The sequence below is a fragment of the Arachis hypogaea genome, chromosome 6 (genome assembly GCF_003086295.3).
Source record: "Arachis hypogaea cultivar Tifrunner chromosome 6, arahy.Tifrunner.gnm2.J5K5, whole genome shotgun sequence".
Classification (NCBI taxonomy): Eukaryota; Viridiplantae; Streptophyta; class Magnoliopsida; order Fabales; family Fabaceae; genus Arachis; species Arachis hypogaea.
The window spans coordinates 22,147,096-22,166,851 of record NC_092041.1 but is presented as its reverse complement, the minus strand read 5'-3'; the positions used below and the strand labels follow the sequence as shown (position 1 = coordinate 22,166,851).

Below are 19,756 nucleotides of genomic sequence, written 5' to 3'. Positions count from 1 at the left end.
TCTGAATGGAGCATCATAGGTATCTTCTATGATGGTCTGTCTGAACTGTCCAAGATGTCTTTGGATAGCTCTACTGGAGGATCTCTTCATCTGAAGAAGACGCCTGCAGAAGCTCAAGAACTCATTGAAATGGTTGCAAATAACCAATTCATGTACACTTATGAAAGGAATCCTGTGAACAATGGGACAAATCAGAAGAAAGGAGTTCTTGAGATTGATACTCTGAATGCCATATTGGCTCAGAATAAAATATTGACTCAACAAGTCAATATGATTTCTCAAAGTCTGTCTGGAATGCAAGCTGCACCAGGCAGTACTAAGGACGCTTCATCTGAAGAAGAAGCTTATAATCCTAAGAATCCTTCAATAGAAGAGGTGAATTACATGGGAGATTCCTATGGAAACACCTATAATTCTTCATGGAGAAATCATCCAAATCTCTCATGGAAGGATCAATAGAGACCTCAACAAGGTTTCAACAACAATAATGGTGGAAGAAACAAGTTTAGCAATGGCAAGCCTTTTCCATCATCTTCTCAGCAACAAACAGAGAATTCTAAGCAGAGCCACTCTGACTTAGCAACCATGGTCTCTGATCTAATCAAAACCACTCAAAGTTTCATGACTGAAACAAGGTCCTCCATTAGAAACTTGGAGGCACAAGTGGGACAGCTGAGCAAGAAAATTACTAAACTCCCTCCTAGTACTCTTCCAAGCAATACAGAAGAGAATCCAAAAGGAGAATGCAAGGCCATTAACATGACCCACATGGCCGAACTTGGAGAGGAGGAAGAGGCAGAGATCGCCACTGAGGAAGACCTCAATGGACGTCCACTGGCCTCCAATGAGTTCCCTAATGAGGAACAATGGGAATCTAAGGCTCACACAGAGACCATAGAGATTCCATTGGATTTACTTCTGTCATTCATGAGCTCTGATGAGTATTCTTCCTCTCAAGAGGATGAGTATGTCACTGAAGAGCAAGTTGCTAAATACCTTGGAGCAATCACGAAGCTAAATGACAAGTTATTTGGTAATGAGACTTGGGAGGATGAACCCCCTTTGCTCACCAAAGAATTGGATGACTTGTCTAGGCAGAAACTACCTCAAAAGAGACAAGATCCTGGGAAGTTCTCAATACCTTGTGCCATAGGCACCATGACCTTCAAGAAGGCCTTGTGTGACCTAGGGTCAAGTGTAAACCTCATGCCTCTCTCTGTAATGGAGAAGCTAGGGATCTTTGAGGTACAAGCTGCAAGAATCTCACTAGAGATGGCAGACAATTCAAGGAAACAAGCTTATGGGATTGTAAAGGATGTTCTGGTAAAGATTGAAGACCATTACGTCCCTGCTGATTTCATAGTCCTAGAAACTGGGAAGTGCATGGATGAATCCATCATCCTTTGCAGACCCTTCCTAGCCATAGCAAAGGCTGTGATTGATGTGGACAGAGGAGAATTGATCATTCAAGTGAATGAAGAATCCTTTGTGTTTAAGGCTCAAGGATATCCCTCTGTCACCATGGAGAGGAAGCATGAAGAGCTTCTCTCAAAACAGAGTCAAACAGAGCCCCCACAGTCAAACTCTAAGTTTGGTGTTGGGAGGCCACAACCAAATTCTAAGTTTGGTGTTGAACCCCCACATTTAAACTCTAAGTTTGGTGTTGGGAGGTTCCAACATTGCTCTGAGTATCTGTGAGGCTCCATGAGAGCCCACTGTCAAGCTACTGACATTAAAGAAGCGCTTGTTGGAAGGCAACCCAATGTTATATTTATCTAATTTTTCTTTGTTATTTTATGTTTTCTGTAGGTTGATGATCATGGGAAGTCACAAAATCAATTAAAAAAGCAAAAATAGAATGAGAAACAGAAAGAAAAATAGCACACCTTGGAGGAAGACCTTGCTGGCGTTTAAACGCCAGTAAGGGCAGCAAATGGGCGTTTAACGCCCAGTCTGGCACCATTCTGGGCGTTTAACGCCAGAAAGGGGCACCAAACTGGCGTTAAACGCCAGGAAAAGGCAAGAAGCTGGCGTTAAACGCCAGAAATGGGCACCAGCCCGGCGTTTAACGCCAGAATTGGCATAGAGAGCATTTTTGCTCGCCACTTGGTGCAGGGATGACTTTTCCTTGACACCTCAGGATCTGTGGACCCCACAGGATCCCCACCTACCCCACCACTCTCTCTCTTCTTCACCCATTCACCAATCACCTCAACACCTCTTCCCCAAAAACCCCTCACCTATCAAATCCCATCTTTCTCTTCACCACTCACATCCATCCTTCATAAAACCCCACCTACCTCACCATTCAAATTCAAACGACTTTCCCTCCCAAACCCACCCTCACATAGCCGAACCTCACCACTCTCTCCACTCCTATATAAACCCATCTTTACCACCTCCTTTTCACACAACCTAAACACTACTTCTCTCCCTTTGGCCAAACCACAAAGCCATCTCCATCTCCTCTATTTCTTCTTCTTCTACTCTCTTCTTTCTTCTTTTGCTCGAGGACGAGCAAACCTTTTAAGTTTGGTGTGGTAAAAGCATTGCTTTTTATTTTTCCATAACCATTTATGGCATCCAAGGCCGGAGAAATCTCTAGAAAGAGGAAAGGGAAGGCAAAAGCTTCTACCTCCGAGTCATGGGAGATGGAGAGATTCATCTCAAGGGTGCATCAAGACCACTTCTATGAAGTTGTGACCATGAAGAAGGTGATCCCTGAGGTCCCTTTCAAACTCAAAAAAGAGTGAATACCCGGGGATCCGACATGAGATTCGAAGAAGAGGTTGGGAAGTTCTTACCAACCCCATTCAACAAGTCAGAATCTTAATGGTTCAAGAGTTCTATGCCAATGCATGGATCACCAAGAGCCATGATCAAAGTGTGAACCCGAACCCAAAGAATTGGCTTACAATGGTTCGGGGGAAATGCTTAGATTTTAGTCCGGAAAATGTAAGGTTGGCATTCAACTTGCCCATGATACAAGGAGATGAACACCCTTACACTAGAAGGGTCAACTTTGATCAAAGGTTGGACCAAGTCCTCATAGACATTTGTGAAGAGGGCGCTCAATGGAAGAGAGATTCAAGAGGGAAGCCGGTTCAACTAAGAAGGCATGACCTCAAGCCCGTGGCTAGGGGATGGTTGGAGTTTATCCAACGCTCAATCATTCCCACTAGCAACCGGTCCGAAGTTACTATAGACCGGGCCATCATGATTCATAGCATCATGATTGGAAAAGAAGTAGAAGTTCATGAGGTTATAGCCCAAGAACTTTATAAGGTGGCGGACAAGTCCTCTACCTTGGCAAGGTTAGCCTTTCCTTATCTCATTTGTCACCTCTGTTATTCAGTTGGAGTTGACAGAGAGGGAGACATCCTCATTGATAAGGACAAGCCCATCACTAAGAAAAGGTTGGAGAAAAGAAGAGATTCCACTCATCATGAAATCCTTGAGATTCCTCAAGGGATGCACTTTCCTCCACAAAACTATTAGGAGCAAATCAACACCTCCCTAGGAGAATTGAGTTCCAACATGGGACAACTAAGGGTGGAGCACCAAGAACATTCCATCCTCCTCCATGAAATTAGAGAAGATCAAAGAATCATGAGAGAGGAGCAACAAAGGCAAGGAAGAGACATTGAGGAGCTCAAGCACTCCATAAGATCTTCAAGAGGAAGAACAAGCCGCGATCACTAAGGTGGACCCGTTCTTTAATTTCCTTGTTCTTTATTTCCTGTTTTTTGAATTTCCATGCTTATGTTATCTATGTCTGTGTCTTATGATCATTAGTGTCTTAGTGTCTATGCCTTAAAGTTATGAATGTCCTATGAATCCATCACCTTTCTTGAATGAAAAATGTTCTTAATTGAAAAAGAGAAGAATTGCATGAATTTTGAATTTTATAACAGATTAATTATTCTGATGTGGTGGCAATACTTTTGACTTCTGAATGTGTGCTTGAACAGTGCATATGTCTTTTGACTTTGTTGTTCATGAATGTTGGCTCTTAAAAAAATGATGAAAAATGAGACATGTTACTGAGGATCTGAAAAATCATAAAAATGATTCTTGAAGCAAGAAAAAGCAGTGAATACAAAAAAAGAGAAAAAAAGGGAGAAAAACGAAAAAAAAAAGAGAGAAAAAGAATAAAGTTGTGATCCAAGGCAAAAAGAGTGTGCTTAAGAACCCTGGACACCTCTAATTGGGGACTCTAGCAAAGCTGAGTCACAATCTGAAAAGGTTCACCCAGTTATGTGTCTGTGGCATGTATGTATCCGGTGGTAATACTGGAAGACAGAGTGCTTTGGGCCACGGCCAAGATTCATAAAGTAGCTGCGTTCAAGAATCATCATACTTAACAAGGAGAATCAATAACACTATCTGGATTCTGAGTTCCTATAGAAGCCAATCATTCTGAATTTCAAAGGATAGAGTGAGATGGCAAAACTGTTCAGAGGCAAAAAGCTAAAAGCTCCGCTCATCTAATTAATACTGACCTTCATAGATGTTTTTGGAATTCATTGCATATTCTCTTCTTTTTATCTTATTTGATTTTCAGTTGCTTGGGGACAAGCAACAATTTAAGTTTGGTGTTGTGATGAGCGGATAATTTATACGCTTTTTGGCATTATTTTTAGTATGTTTTTAGTATGTTTTAGTTAGTTTTTATTATATTTTTATTATTTTTTAGTTAAAATTCACTTTTCTGGACTTTACTATGAGTTTGTGTGTTTTTCTTTGATTTCAGGTATTTTCTGGCTGAAATTGAGGGACCTGAGCAAAAATCTGATTCAGAGGCTGAAAAGGACTGTAGATGCTGTTAGATTCTGACCTCCCTGCACTCGAAGTGGAATTTCTGGAGCTACAGAAACCCAATTGGCACGCTCTCAACGGCTTTGGAAAGTAGACATCTTGGGCTTTGCAGAAATGTATAATAGTCCATACTTTGCCCGATATTTGATGGCCCAAACTGGCGTTCCAAATCAGCTCAAAACTGCCCGGCGTTAAACGCCGGAACTGGCACAAGAATGGGAGTTAAACGCCCAAACTGGCACAAAAGCTGGCGTTTAACTCCAAGAAAAGTCTCTACACATGAAAGCTTTAATGCTCAGCCCAAGCACACACCAAGTGGGCCCGGGAGTGGATTTTTATGTAATTTACTCATTTCTGTAAACCCTAGGCTACTAGTTCTCTACAAATAGGACCTTTTACTATTGTATTTTCATCTTGGTTCTTCTGGTTCCCTCTCTGGGGCCGAAGCCAATGATCACTATTATCACTTATGTATTTTCAACGGTGGAGTTTCTACACACCATAGATTAAGGTGTGGAGCTCTGCTGTACCTCGAGTATTAATGCAATTACTATTATTTTTCTATTCAATTCAGCTTATTCTTGTTCTAAGATATTCATTTGCACCCAAGAACATGATGAATGTGATGATTATGTGACACTCATCATCATTCTCACTTATGAACGAGTGCCTGACAACCACTTCTGTTCTACAAGCAAACAAGGCTTGAATGTTTATCTCTTGGATCCCTTGATCGAAATCTTCGTGGTATAAGCTAGAATTGATGGCGGCATTCAAGAGAATCCGGAAGGTCTAAACCTTGTCTGTGGTATTCTGAGTAGGATTCAATGATTGAATGACTGTGACGAGCTTCAAACTCCTGAAGGTTGGGCGTTAGTGACAGACACAAAAGAATCAATGGATTCTATTCCAACCTGATTGAGAACCGACAGATGATTAGCCGTGCCGTGACAGGGTGCGTTGAACATTTTCACTGAGAGGATGGGATTGTAGCCACTGACAATGGTGATGCCCAACATACAGCTTGCCATGGAAAGGAGTAAGAAGGATTGGATGAAGACAGTAGGAGCAAGTGCACTGGGTCGTCCAAGTAATAAACCTTACGCGAGTAAGGGTCGATCCCACGGAGATTGTTGGTATGAAGCAAGCTATGGTCATCTTGTAAATCTCAGTCAGGCGGATTCAAATGGTTATGGAGGATTAATGATTAAAAGATAAATAAAACATAAAATAAAGATAGAGATACTTATGTAATTCATTGGTGAGAATTTCAGATAAGCGTATGGAGATGCTTTGTCCCTTTCGTCTCTCTGCTTTCCTACTGTCTTCATCCAATCCTTCTTACTCCTTTCCATGGCAAGCTGTATGTTGGGCATCACCGTTGTCAATGGCTATAGTCCCGTCCTCTCAGTGAAAATGTTCAACGCGCTTTGTCACAGCACGGCTATTCATCTGTCGGTTCTCGATCATGTCGGAATAGAATCCAGTGATTCTTTTGCGTCTGTCACTAATGCCCCACAATCGCGAGTTTGAAGCTTGTCACAGTCATTCAATCCTTGAATCCTACTCAGAATACCACAGACAAGGTTTAGACCTTCTGGATTTTAAAGAATGCCGCCATCAATTCTAGCTTATACCACGAAGATTCTGATTAAGGAATCCAAGAGATATCCACTCAATCTAAGGTAGAACGGAGGTGGTTGTCAGACACACGTTCATAGGTGAGAATGATGATAAGTGTCACAGATCATCACCTTCATCAAGTTGAGGAACACGTGATATCTTAGAACAAGAATAAGCTGAATTTAATAGAAGAACAATAGCAATTGCATCAATACTCGAGGTACAGCAGAGCTCCATGGTGCACGAAATCGCAATCACACTTTTGCAATTCCGCACAACTAACCAGCAAGTGCACTGGGTTGTCCAAGTAATACCTTACGTGAGTAAGGGTCGATCCCACGGAGATTGTCGGCTTGAAGCAAGCTATGGTTATCTTGTAACTCTTAGTCAGGATATCAATAATTCTCAGATTTAAGTGTGCAAAGTAAAAGAACATGAAATAAATACTTGTTTTGCAGTAATGGAGAACAGGTTGAGGTTTTGGAGATGCTATATCTTCTGAATCTCTACTTTCCTACTGTCTTCTTCTTCATGCACGCAAGGCTACTTCCATGGCAAGCTGTATGTAAGGTTTCACCGTTGTCAATGGCTACTTCCCATCCTCTCAGTGAAAATGTTCAACGCGCTCTGTCACAGCACGGCTAATCATCTGTCGGTTTTCAATCAGGTTGGAATAGAATCCAGTGATTCTTTTGTGTCTGTCACTAACGCCCAGCCCTCAGGAGTTTGAAGCTCGTCACAGTCATTCAATCTTTGAATCCTACTCAGAATACCACAGACATGGTTTAGACCTTCCGGATTCTCTTGAATGCTGCCATCAATTCTAGCTTATACCACGAAGATTCTGATTAAGGAATCCAAGAGATATTCACTCAATCTAAAGTAGAATGGAGGTGGTTGTCAGGCACACGTTCATAGGTGAGAATGATGATGAGTGTCACGGATCATCACATTCATCAAGTTAAGGAACAAGTGATATCTTAGAATAGAAGCAAGCGTGGTTGAATGAAAAACAGTAGTAATTGCATTAATCCATCAAGACACAGCAGAGCTCCTCACCCCCAACCATGGGGTTTAGAGACTCATGCTGTAGAAGGTACAGTATGAAACGTGTAAAAATGTCATGAGCTCCAGATACAATGTCAAAATATCCTATTTATAGTGAACTAGTAACCTAGGATATACAGAAATGAGTAAATGACGTAAAAATCCACTTCCAGGGTCCACTTGGTGTGTGCTTGGGCTGAGCATTGAAGCTTTCATGTGTAGAGACTTTTTCTGGAGTTAAACGCCAGCTTTTGTGCCAGTTTGGGCATTTAACTCCAATTTTTGTGCCAGTTCCGGCGTTAAACGCATGGAATTCTGAAGCTGATTTACAACGCCAGTTTGGGCCATCAAATCTCGGGTAAAGTATGGACTATTATACATTGCTGGAAATCCCAGGATGTTTACTTTCCAACAAAATTGAGAGCACGCTTATTGGGCTTCTGTAGCTCCAGAAAATCCACTTCGAGTGCAGGGAGGTCAGAATCCAACAGCATCTACAATCCTTTTTCAGCCTCTGAATCAGATTTTTGCTCAGGTCCCTCAATTTCAGCCAAAAATTACCTGAAATCACACAAAAACACACAAACTCATAGTAAAGCCCAGAAAATTGAATTTTAAATAAAAACTAATAAAAACATACTAAAAACTAACTAAAATGTACTAAAAACATACTAAAAATAGTGCTAAAATGCGTATAAATTATCCGCTCATCACTCCACACGTTAATCTATGGTGTGTAGAAACTCCACCGTTGAAAATACATAAGTGAAAATGGTGATCTTTGGCTTCGGCCCCAGAGAGGGAACCAGAAGAACCAAGATGAAAATACAATAGTAAAAGGTCCTATTTATAGAGAACTAGTAGCTTAGGGTTTACAAAAATGAGTAAATGACGTATGAATCCACTTCTGGGCCCACTTGGTGTGTGCTTGGGCTAAGCATTGAAGCTTCTATGTGTAGAGACTTTTCTTGGAGTTAAACGCCAGCTTTTGTGCTAGTTTTGGCATTTAACTCCCACTTCTGTGCCAGTTCCGGCGTTAAACGCCAGGCAGTCTTGAGCTGATTTGGAACGCCGGTTTGGGCCATCAAATCTCAGGCAGAGTATGGACTATTATATATTGCTGGAAAGCTCAGGATGTCTACTTTCCAACGCAATTAAGAGCGCACCAATTGGGCTTCTTTAGCTCCAGAAAATCTACTTCAAGTGCAGGAAGGTCAGAATTCAACAGCATCTACAGTCCTTTTTCAGCCTCTGAATCAGATTTTTGCTCAGGTCCCTCAATTTCAGCCAAAAAATACCTGAAATCATAGAAAAACACACAAAATCATAGTAAAGTCCAGAAAAGTGAATTTTAAATAAAAACTAATAAAAATATAATAAAAACTAATTAAAACATACTTAAAATATACTAAAAACGATGCCAAAAAGCGTATAAATTATCCGCTCATCACAACACCAAATTTAAATTGTTGCTTGTCCCCAAGCAACTGAAAATCAAATAGGATAAAAAGAAGAGAATATAAATTGAATTCCAAAAACATCGATGAAGATCAGTATTAATTAGATGAGCGGGGCTTTTAGCTTTTTGCCTCTGAACAGTTTTGGCATCTCACTTTATCCTTTGAAGTCCAGAATGATTGGCTTCTATAGGAACTTAGAATCCAGATAGTGTTATTGATTCTCCTATTTAAGTATGTTGATTCTTGAACATAGCTACTTCATGAGTCTTGGCCGTGGCCCAAAGCACTCTATTGTCCAGTATTACCACCGGATACATCCATGCCACAGACACATAAATGGGTGAACCTTTTCAGATTGTGACTCAGCCTTGCTAGAGTCCCCAATTAGAGGTGTCCATGGTTCTTAAGCACACTCTTTTTGCTTTGGATCACGACTTTAACCGCTTAGTCTCAAGTTTTCACTTGACCCCTTCACGCCACAAGCACATGGTTAGGGACAGCTTGGTTCAGCCGCTTAGGTCAGGATATTATTCCTGTAGGCCCTCCTATCCACTGATGCTCAAAGCCTTGGATCCTTTTTATTTTTACCCTTGCCTTTTGGTTTAAAGGGCTATTGGCTTTTTCTGCTTGCTCTTTCTTTCTCTCTCTTTTTTTTTTGAATTTACTACTTTTTCTTGCTTCAAGAATCATTTTTATGATTTTTCAGATCCTCAGTAACATGTCTCCTTTTTCATCATTCTTTCAAGAGCCAACAATTTTAACATTCATGAACAACAAATTCAAAAGACATATGCACTGTTCAAGCATACATTCAGAAATCAAAAGTATTGCCACCACATCAAAATAATTAATCTGTTATAAAATTCAAAATTCATGCAATTTTTATCTTTTTCAATTAAGAACATTTTTCATTTAAGAAAGGTGATTGATTCATAGGACATTCATAACTTTAAGGCATAGACACTAAGACACTAATGATCATAAGACACAAACATAAATAAAACATAAAGCATAAAAATTCAAAAAATAGAAAAATAAAGAACAAGGAGATTAAAGAACGGGTCCACCTTATTGATGGCAGCTTGTTCTTCCTCTTGAAGATCTTATGGAGTGCTTGAGCTCCTCAATGTCTCTTCCTTGCCTTTGTTGCTCCTCTCTCATGATTCTTTGATCTTCTTTAATTTCATGGAGGAGGATGGAATGTTCTTGGTGCTCCACCCTTAGTTGTCCCATGTTGGAACTCAATTCTCCTAGGGAGGTGTTGATTTGCTCCCAATAGTTTTGTGGAGAAAAGTGCATCCCTTGAGGCATCTTAGGGATTTCATGATGAGGAATTTCCTCATGTCCATGAGTGGGATCTCTTGTTTGCTCCATCCTCTTCTTAGTGATGGGCTTGTCCTCATCAATGGGGATGTCTCCCTCTATGTTAATTCCAACTAAATTACAGAGGTGACAAATGAGATGAGGGAAGGCTAACCTTGCTAAGGTAGAGGACTTGTCCGCCACCTTATAAAGTTCTTGGGATATAACCTCATAAACTTCTACTTCCTCTCCAATCATGATGCTATGAATCATGTTAGCCCGGTCTATAGTAGCTTCGGACCGGTTGCTAGTGGGAATGATTGAGCGTTGGATAAACTCCAACCATTCCCTAGCCACGGGCTTGAGGTCATGCCTTCTCAATTGAACCGGCTTCCCTCTTGAATCTCTCTTCCATTGAGCGCCCTCTTCACAAATGTCTATGAGGACTTGGTCCAACCTTTGATCAAAGTTGACCCTTTTTGAGTTTGAAAGGGACCTCGGGGATCACCTTCTTCATGGCCACAAGTTCATAGAAGTGGTCTTGATGCACCCTTGAGATGAATCTCTCCATCTCCCATGACTCAGAGGTGGAAGCTTTTGCCTTTCCTTTCCTCTTTCTAGAGGTTTCTCCGGCCTTAGGTGCCATAAATGGTTATGGAAAAACAAAAAGCAACACTTTTACCACACCAAACTTAGAAGGTTTGCTCGTCCTCGAGCAAAAGAAGAAAGAAGAGAGTAGAAGAAGAAGAAATAGAGGAGATGGAGGGGGCTTTGTGTTTCGGCCATCTAGGGTGGGTTTGGGAGGGAAAGTGGTTTGAATTTGAATGGTGAGGTAGGTGGGGTTTTATGAAGGATGGATGTGAGTGGTGAAGAGGATGGTGGGTTTTGATAGGTGAGGGGTTTTTGGGGAAGAGGTGTTGAGGTGATTGGTGAATGGGTGAAGAAGAGAGAGAGGGGTGGGGTAAGTGGGGATCCTGTAGGGTCCACAGATCCTGAGGTGTCAAGAATAGCTCATCCCTGCACCAAGTGGCGTGCAAAGCGCTCTTTCTGCCAATCCTGGCGTTAAACGCCGGGCTGGTGCCCCTTTCTGGCATTTAACGCCAGCTTCTTGCCCATTCCTGGCGTTAAATGCCAGTCTGGTGCCCCTTTCTGGCGTTAAACGCCCAGAATGGTACCAGACTGGGCGTTAAACGCCCATTTTGCTGTCAACTCTGGCGTTTAAATGCCAGCAAGTTTTCCTCCAGGGTGTGCTATTTTTCTTTCTGTTTTTCATTCTATTTTTGCTTTATCAATTGATTTTGTGACTTCACATGATCATCAACCTACAGAAAACATAAAATAACAATGGAAAATAGATAAATATAACATTGGGTTGCCTTCCAACAAGCGCTTCTTTAATGTCAGTAGCTTGACAGTGGGCCCTCATGGAGCCTCACAGATGTTCAGAGCAATGTTGGAATCTCCCAACACCAAACTTAGAGTTTGAATGTGGGGGTTCAACACCAAACTTAGAATTTGGTTGTGGCCTCCCAACACCAAACTTAGAGTTTGATTGTGGGGGCTCTGTTTGACTCTGTTTTGAGAGAAGTTCTTCATGCTTCCTCTCCATGGTTACAGAGAGATATCCTTGAGCCTTAAACACAAGGGATTCTTCATTCACTTGAATGATCAATTCTCCTCTGTCAACATCAACCACAGCCTTTGCTGTGGCTAGGAAGGGTCTGCTAAGGATGATGGATTCATCCATGTACTTCCCAGTCTCTAGGACTATGAAATCAGTAGGGATGTAATGGTCTTCAATCTTTACCAAAACATCCTCTACAAGTCCATAAGCTTGTTTTCTTGAATTGTCTACCATCTCTAGTGAGATTCTTGCAGCTTGTACCTCAAAGATTCCTAGCTTCTCCATTACAGAGAGAGGCATGAGGTTTATGCTTGACCCTAGGTCACACAGAGCCTTCTTGAAGGTCATGGTGCGTACTGTACAAGGTATTGAGAACTTCCCAGGGTCCTGTCTCTTTTGAGGTAATCTCTGCCTAGTCAAGTCATCCAGTTCTTTGGTGAGCAAAGGGGGTTCATCCTCCCAAGTCTCATTACCAAATAACTTGTCATTTAGCTTCATGATTGCTCCAAGATACTTAGCAACTTGCTCTTCAGTGACATCTTCATCCTCTTCAGAGGAAGAATACTCATCAGAGCTCATGAATGGCAGAAGTAAATCCAATGGACTCTCTATGGTCTCAGTGTGAGCCTCAGATTCCCATGGTTCCTCATTAGGGAACTCATTGGAGGCCAGTGGATGTCCATTGAGGTCTTCCTCAGTGGCCATCACTGCCTCTTCCTCCTCTCCAATTTCGGCCATGTTGATGGCCTTACATCTCCTTTTGGATTCTCTTCTGTATTGCTTGGAAGAGTACTAGGAGGGAGTTCAGTAACTTTCTTACTCAGCTGACCCACTTGTGCCTCCAAGTTTCTAATGGAGAACCTTGTTTCAGTCATGAAACTTTGAGTGGTTTTGATTAGATCAGAGACCATGGTTGCTAAGTCAGAGTTGCTCTGCTTAGAATTCTCTGTCTGTTGCTGAGAAGATGATGGAAAAGGCTTGCCATTGCTAAACATGTTTCCTCCACCATTATTGTTGTTAAAACCTTGTTGGGGTCTCTGTTGATCCTTCCATGAGAGATTTGGATGATTTCTCTATGAAGGATTATAGGTGTTTCCATAGGGTTCTCCTATGTAATTCACCTCTTCCATTGATGGGTTCTCAGGATCATAAGCTTCTTCTTCAGATGAAGCGTCCTTAGTACTGCCTGGTGCAGCTTGCATTCCAAACAGACTTTGAGAAATCATATTGACTTGCTGAGTCAATATTTTGTTCTGAGCCAATATGGCATTCAGAGTATCAATCTTAAGAACTCCTTTCTTCTGATTCGTCCCATTGTTCACAGGATTCCTTTCAGAAGTGTACATGAATTGGTTATTTGCAACCATTTCAATGAGTTCTTGAGCTTCTACAGATGTCTTCTTCAGATGAAGAGATCCTCCAGTAGAGCTGTCCAATGACATCTTGGACAGTTCAGACAGACCATCATAGAAGATACCTATGATGCTCCATTCAGAAAGCATGTCAGAAGGACACTTTCTGATCAATTGTTTGTATCTTTCCCAAGCTTTATAGAGGGATTCACCTTCTTTCTGTCTGAAGGTTTGGACTTCCACTCTAAGCTTACTCAATTTTTGAGGTGGAAAGAACTTTGCCAAGAATGCATTGACTAGCTTTTCCCAAGAGTTCATGCTTTCTTTAGGTTGTGAATCCAACCATATCCTAGCTCTGTCTCTTACAGCAAAAGGGAATAGCATAAGTCTGTAGACCTCAGGGTCAACCCCATTGGTCTTGACAGTGTCACAGATTTGCAAGAATTCAGCTAAAAACTGATGAGGATCTTTCAATGGAAGTCCATGAAACTTGCAATTCTGTTGCATTAGAGAAACTAATTGAGGCTTAAGCTCAAAGTTGTTTGCTCCAATGGCAGGGATAGAGATGCTTCTCCCATAGAAGTCGGGAGTAGGTGCAGTAAAGTCACCCAGTACCTTCCTTGCATTGTTGGCATTGTTGTTGTTTTCGGCTGCCATGTCTTCTTCTTGTTTGAAGATTTCTGTTAGGTCCTCTACAGAGAGTAGTGCTTTAGTTTCTCTTAGCTTTCGCTTCAAGGTCCTTTCAGGTTCAGGGTCAGCCTTAACAAGAATGCTTTTGTCTTTGTTCCTGCTCATATGAAAGAGAAGAGAACAAGAAAATATGGAATCCTCTATGTCACAGGATAGAGATTCCTTGAGGTGTCAGAGGAAAAGAAGAATAGAAGGAGGAAGTAGAAGAATTCGAACTTATCAAGAGGGATAGAGTTCGAATTGTGCATTGAGGAGGAGTGTTAGTCCATAAATAGAAGGATGTGAGAAGAGGGGAAGAATTTTTGAAATTAAAGTAAAAGATTTTAAAATAATTAAAAGAAATTTTGAAAATTTGATTGATGATTTTTGAAAATTAAAGTTGGGAAAGAAATAAAGTGATTTTGAAAAAGATTGTGAAATTAGAAATAAAAAAGATATGATTGAAAACTATTTTGAAAAAGATGTGATTAAGAAGATATGATTGAAAAGTTATGGTTTTAAAGAGATATGATTGAAAAGATATGATTTGAAAAAGATTTGATTTTGAAAAATTATGGAAACTTGAAAAAATTTGAATTAAAAAAAAATCTTCCCTCTTGTGCCATCCTGGTGTTAAACGCCCAAAACTCTACCTTTTTGGGTGTTAAACGCCCAGCCAGGTACCCTGGCTGGCGTTTAAACGCCAGTTTTCCTTCCTCAATGGGTGTTTTGAACGCCTAGCTTTTTCTGTGTAATTCCTCTGCTGCATGTTCTGAATCTTTAATCCTCTGTATTATTGACTTGAAAAGACACAAATTAAGAATTTTTTGAATTTTTAATGATGAGGAATAATCAAAATGCAACTAAAATCAAATAAACAATGCATGCAAGACACCAAACTTAAAAGTTTGTATACTATTGGCACTAACAAATTGAGAATGCATATGAGAAATAACAAAACACTCAAAACAAGAGAATTTAAAGATCAGAGCAAGGAAATCATCAAGAACAACTTGAAGATCAATGAAGAACATAATGCATGTAATTTTTGAAAATTAGAAGACTAAAAACATGCAATGGACACCAAACTTAAAAATTAGACAGTAAACTCAAACAAGAAACATAAAATATTTTTGATTTTTATGATTTTATGAAATACTTTTTGTGATTTTTTGAAAATTATATGGAAAAGAAAATAAAGAGATTCAAATTTTTAATAAGAATTCCAAGAATCATGCAATGTTAGTCTAAAGCTTTAGTCTAAAGAAATTAGACATAGCTAGCCAAGCTTCAGCAGGACATTACATTCAACAGCTAAATTGATGTGAATCAATCAGCTTTTGTGATGATAAGAACATCACCTTGAAACTCTAGAATTCATTCTTAAAAATTCTGAAGAAAAATACCTAATCTAAGCAACAAGATGAACCGTCAGTTGTCCAAACTTGAACAATCCCCAGCAACGGCGCCAAAAACTTGGTGTTGTTGCCGGACCAAACTTGGCACTGTTGTTGCTGGAAACAAATGCGAAATTATTGTTCATTTATCCCCAGCAACGGTGCCAAAAACTTGGTGCATGAAATTGTGATCATCAATGGCGCCATCAACATGGTACGCTCAATTGCAATCTCAACTCTTTATCACAACTTCGTACAACTAACCAGCAAGTGCACTGGGTCATCTAAGTAATAAACCTTACGCGAGTAAGGGTCGATCCCACGGAGATTGTTGGTATGAAGCAAGCTATGGTCATCTTGTAAATCTCAGTCAGGCGGATTCAAATGGTTATGGAGGATTAATGATTAAAAGATAAATAAAACATAAAATAAAGATAGAGATACTTATGTAATTCATTGGTGAGAATTTCAGATAAGCGTATGGAGCTGCTTTGTCCCTTTCGTCTCTCTGCTTTCCTACTATCTTCATCCAATCCTTCTTACTCCTTTCCATGGCAAGCTGTATGTTGGGCATCACCGTTGTCAATGGCTACAGTCCCGTCCTCTCAGTGAAAATGTTCAACGCGCTCTGTCATAGCACGACTATTCATCTGTCGGTTCTCGATCATGTCGGAATAGAATCTAGTGATTCTTTTGCGTCTGTCACTAACGCCCCACAATCGCGAGTTTTAAGCTCGTCACAGTCATTCAATCCTTGAATCGTACTCAGAATACCACAGACAAGGTTTAGACCTTCCGGATTCTCAAGAATGCCGCCATCAATTCTAGCTTATACCATGAAGATTCTGATTAAGGAATCCAAGAGATATCCACTCAATCTAAGGTAGAACGGAGGTGGTTGTCAGGCACACATTCATATGTGAGAATGATGATGAGTGTCACGGATCATCACATTCATCAAGTTGAGGAACAAGTGATATCTTAGAACAAGAATAAGCTGAATTGAATAGAAGAACAATAGTAATTGCATTAATACTCGAGGTATAGCAGAGCTCCACACCTTAATCTATGGTGTGTAGAAACTCCACCGTTGAAAATACATAAGTGAAAATGGTGATCATTGGCTTCGGCCCCAGAGAGGGAACCAGAAGAACCAAGATGAAAATACAATAGTAAAAGGTCCTATTTATAGAGAACTAGTAGCTTAGGGTTTACAAAAATGAGTAAATGACGTATGAATCCACTTCTGTGCTTGGGCTGAGCATTGAAGCTTCTATGTATAGAGACTTTTCTTGGAGTTAAACGCCAGCTTTTGTGCCAGTTTGGGCGTTTAACTCCCACTTCTGTGCCAGTTCCGGCGTTAAACGCCGGGCAGTCTTGAGCTGATTTGGATCGCCGGTTTGGGCCATCAAATCTCAGGCAAAGTATGGACTATTATATATTGCTGGAAAGCCCAGAATGTCTACTTTCCAACGCAATTGAGAGAGAACCAATTGGGCTTCTGTAGCTCCAGAAAATTTACTTCGAGTGCAGGAACATCAGAATCCAACAACATCTACAGTCCTTTTTCAGCCTCTAAATCAGATTTTTGCTCAGGTCCTTCAATTTCAGCCAGAAAATACCTGAAATCACAGAAAAACACACAAACTCATAGTAAAGTCCAGAAAAGTGAATTTTAAATAAAAACTAATAAAAATATAATAAAAACTAACTAAAACATACTAAAAATGATGCCAAAAAGCGTATAAATTATCTGTTCATCAGACTACATTAGCACGTGACATTGGAGCTCTTTATACTGAAGAGAAGATGAAGTTGCAAGATTTTCTTTCGACAAATTATGGTAGAGTATGTCTAACTACTGATACTTGGACTTCAATTCAAAATTTTACTTATATGAGTTTGACAGCACACTTTGTTGATTTGGATTGGAAATTACATAAAAAAATACTTAATTTTTGTCAAGTGACAAGTCATTCAGGAGAGGTTATAGGAGCAACAATTGAATCTTGTTTAAATAATTAGAATTTGAATCGGGTCTTTAGTGTGACAGTTGATAATGCCTCGTCTAACGATGTTGCAATTAAATATCTAAAGCAGCGATTGAATTCTTGGAATAACATTATTTTGAATGGTGAATTTATTCATATGAGGTGTTGTGCACATATTATAAACTTAATTGTAAAAGAGGGGTTGAAGAGATTGATGAATCAGTATTGAGGATTCGTAGTGCAGTAAAGTATGTTAGATCTTCTCCATCTAGAGCTAGTAGGTTTCAAAAGTGTGTTGAACTAGAAAAAATCCAATATAAAGGCTTGCCTTGCATGGATGTTGAGACTAGGTGGAACTCTACTTATCAAATGTTAGAGGTAGCTTTGAAGCATCGCAAAGCATTTGAGTTGCTTGCTTTGAAAGATAATGCCTATATAGGAGAGATAAATGGAGGAAAAGGGAGAGGTGTTCCTTCTGATTCAGACTGGGAGTATGCTGAGTCCATTGTACGATTTTTGCGAGTGTTCAGTGATGCCACTATACGTATTTCTGGTACCTTATATGTTACCAGTGATATGTATATGAAGAAAGTATTTGCAATTGGACGATTTATTTGTCATTCTTGTGATTCTGTTGATTTTAGTACTATGTCAATGGCAGAAAGGATGAGGGTTATGTATGAGAAGTATTGGGGCAATCCTAATTCAGTGAATATGTTGTTACTGATTGCTATCGTACTTAATCCAATGCAAAAGATTATGTATGTCAATTATTTCTTAGATTACTTCTTTGGAGAAGAAAAAGGAGGCGAATTGAAGTCAAAGTTGTCCAAGTGCATAAAGTTACTTTATCAGCAATACCAAAGTTCTGAGGAAGCAAGTGAAGCTGATACGCAAGATGTTCAAGCCAACAACATTAATACTGATCTTCATGGCATAGGCTTTTTTCTGCAAGCAACCGGTCGCAGAACAAATACAAGATCTTCACTTGATAGATATTTACAAGAAGAATACGAGTCATACTCCCATAAGTTCGATATACTAAACTGGTGGAAGGTCAACTCAACCCGATTTCCAATTCTTGAAAATATGGCTCGTGAGGTATTGGCTATACCTGTTTCTATGGTAGCTTCGGAGTCTGCATTTAGTACTAGAGGAAGAGTGCTTGATCCATACCGCAGTTCCTTAACACCTAGAATGGTAGAAGCCTTAGTCTGCATAGGAGATTGGCTTAAGGAAGATCTTTTCTCTGCTTTAGATGATGATGGTGAAGTTCTTCAACAAGTTGATCAAGGTATAAAATTTGTTTCATATTTCTTCTCATTTTATTTTATTTTTGTTTTTGTTATCTTTCTATTTTAGAATTTAAGTATTAGTTACCAATTAAAAGTTGTTGAATATAGACTTGATAATTAATTTGATTTCCTTGGCAGATATATTTTCCTCTAATGATGGTGCTTGTTCTATGGCGGCATCAATTGATAATCTTGATGATGACTAGGTATGCTTAATATTCTCATTTGGTTTAATACTTTCATTCAAATATTTGTTTTAAAATGACAAAAGTATATTTTGTTATTTGAAGATATATTTTTCTCAAAGGTTGTGGTTGTTTGATGATTTTGTTGGCAACTTGGCATCTTTTGATATTTTGTTAGAGAGATATTTTGGTGGTATTCTTTTGATGTCTTGAGAATGATTAAATCTTATATAGATTAGCTATTGTCATTAGATTTATAAAGAACTAAATTTTAGTTGTAATGAACCTATACACTTTAAAATGACTTTAGTATTAATTTTACTTTTAAAAAAAATTATGGTTGAAAAATTGAATTTCTAAAAACTGGTTTTAAAAGTGGATTTTTTGTTAAAATATCTGGTTTAAAAATTGAATTTTTAAAAACTAGTTTTAAAATTGGATTTTTGGTTGAAGAAACTGGTTTTAAAACTGGATTTTCAAAAATTAGTTTTAAAACTGGAATTTTGGTTAAAAAATCTGGTTTTAAAATTGGATTTTATAAAAAAACCGGATTTTAGATTTGGATTTTAAAAAAACCGGATTTAAAACCGGTTTGCAAGTAAAACCGGATTTAAAACGGTTTGTAAATAAAACCGGATTTAAAACGGTTTGTAAATAAAACCGGATTTAAATTTTAAAATCGATTTAGAACTGGTTCTTGTTTTTTCAAACCGGTTTCGCTCTTCAATCCAGTTCTGGTTTGGTTTCCTGAACCATAAAACTGGTTCTGAAGTGGATCCAGTTTGGATTTTTAAAAATCCAAACCATGCCCACCCCTAGGTAAAAGGATCCAAGGCTTTGAGCATCAATGGTTAGAAGGGCCTAAAAGGAGTAAAATCTTAGCCTAAGCACTCCAAATGGACAGTGTCCCTAACTATATGATTGTGGTGTGAAGGTGTCAAGTGAAAAGTTTCAGACTGAGCAGTTAAAGTCATGATTCAAAGCAAAAAGAGT

The 19,756-nt window shown here is 39.4% G+C and overlaps 1 protein-coding gene and 1 long non-coding RNA gene across 2 annotated transcripts; both read left to right on the top strand.

Moving 5' to 3' along the window:
* Window positions 1–17,616: 17,616 nt before the first annotated feature.
* LOC140173642 (zinc finger BED domain-containing protein RICESLEEPER 1-like) lies at window positions 17,617–18,472 on the top strand. The gene is made up of 2 exons (XM_072198139.1): window positions 17,617–18,339; window positions 18,413–18,472. The coding sequence occupies exons 1-2, from the start codon at window positions 17,617–17,619 to the stop codon at window positions 18,470–18,472; spliced, it is 783 nt and encodes a 260-aa protein (XP_072054240.1).
* Window positions 18,473–18,503: 31 nt separating this feature from the next.
* On the top strand, window positions 18,504–18,921 carry LOC112698143 (uncharacterized). Its single transcript, XR_003151392.2, has 3 exons — window positions 18,504–18,577; window positions 18,717–18,784; window positions 18,869–18,921. It is a non-coding gene; the product is annotated as an uncharacterized lncRNA (long non-coding RNA).
* Window positions 18,922–19,756: the final 835 nt, after the last annotated feature.

Excerpts from the sequence above, each read along its gene's own strand:
- LOC140173642 (XM_072198139.1), top strand. The coding sequence starts at position 17,617 with ATGGATGTTGAGACTAGGTGGAACTCTACTTATCAAATGTTAGAGGTA. Across the intron at positions 18,340-18,412 it reads ATATACTAAACTGGTGGAAG|CTTCGGAGTCTGCATTTAGT; the intron begins GTCAACTCAACC and ends TTTCTATGGTAG.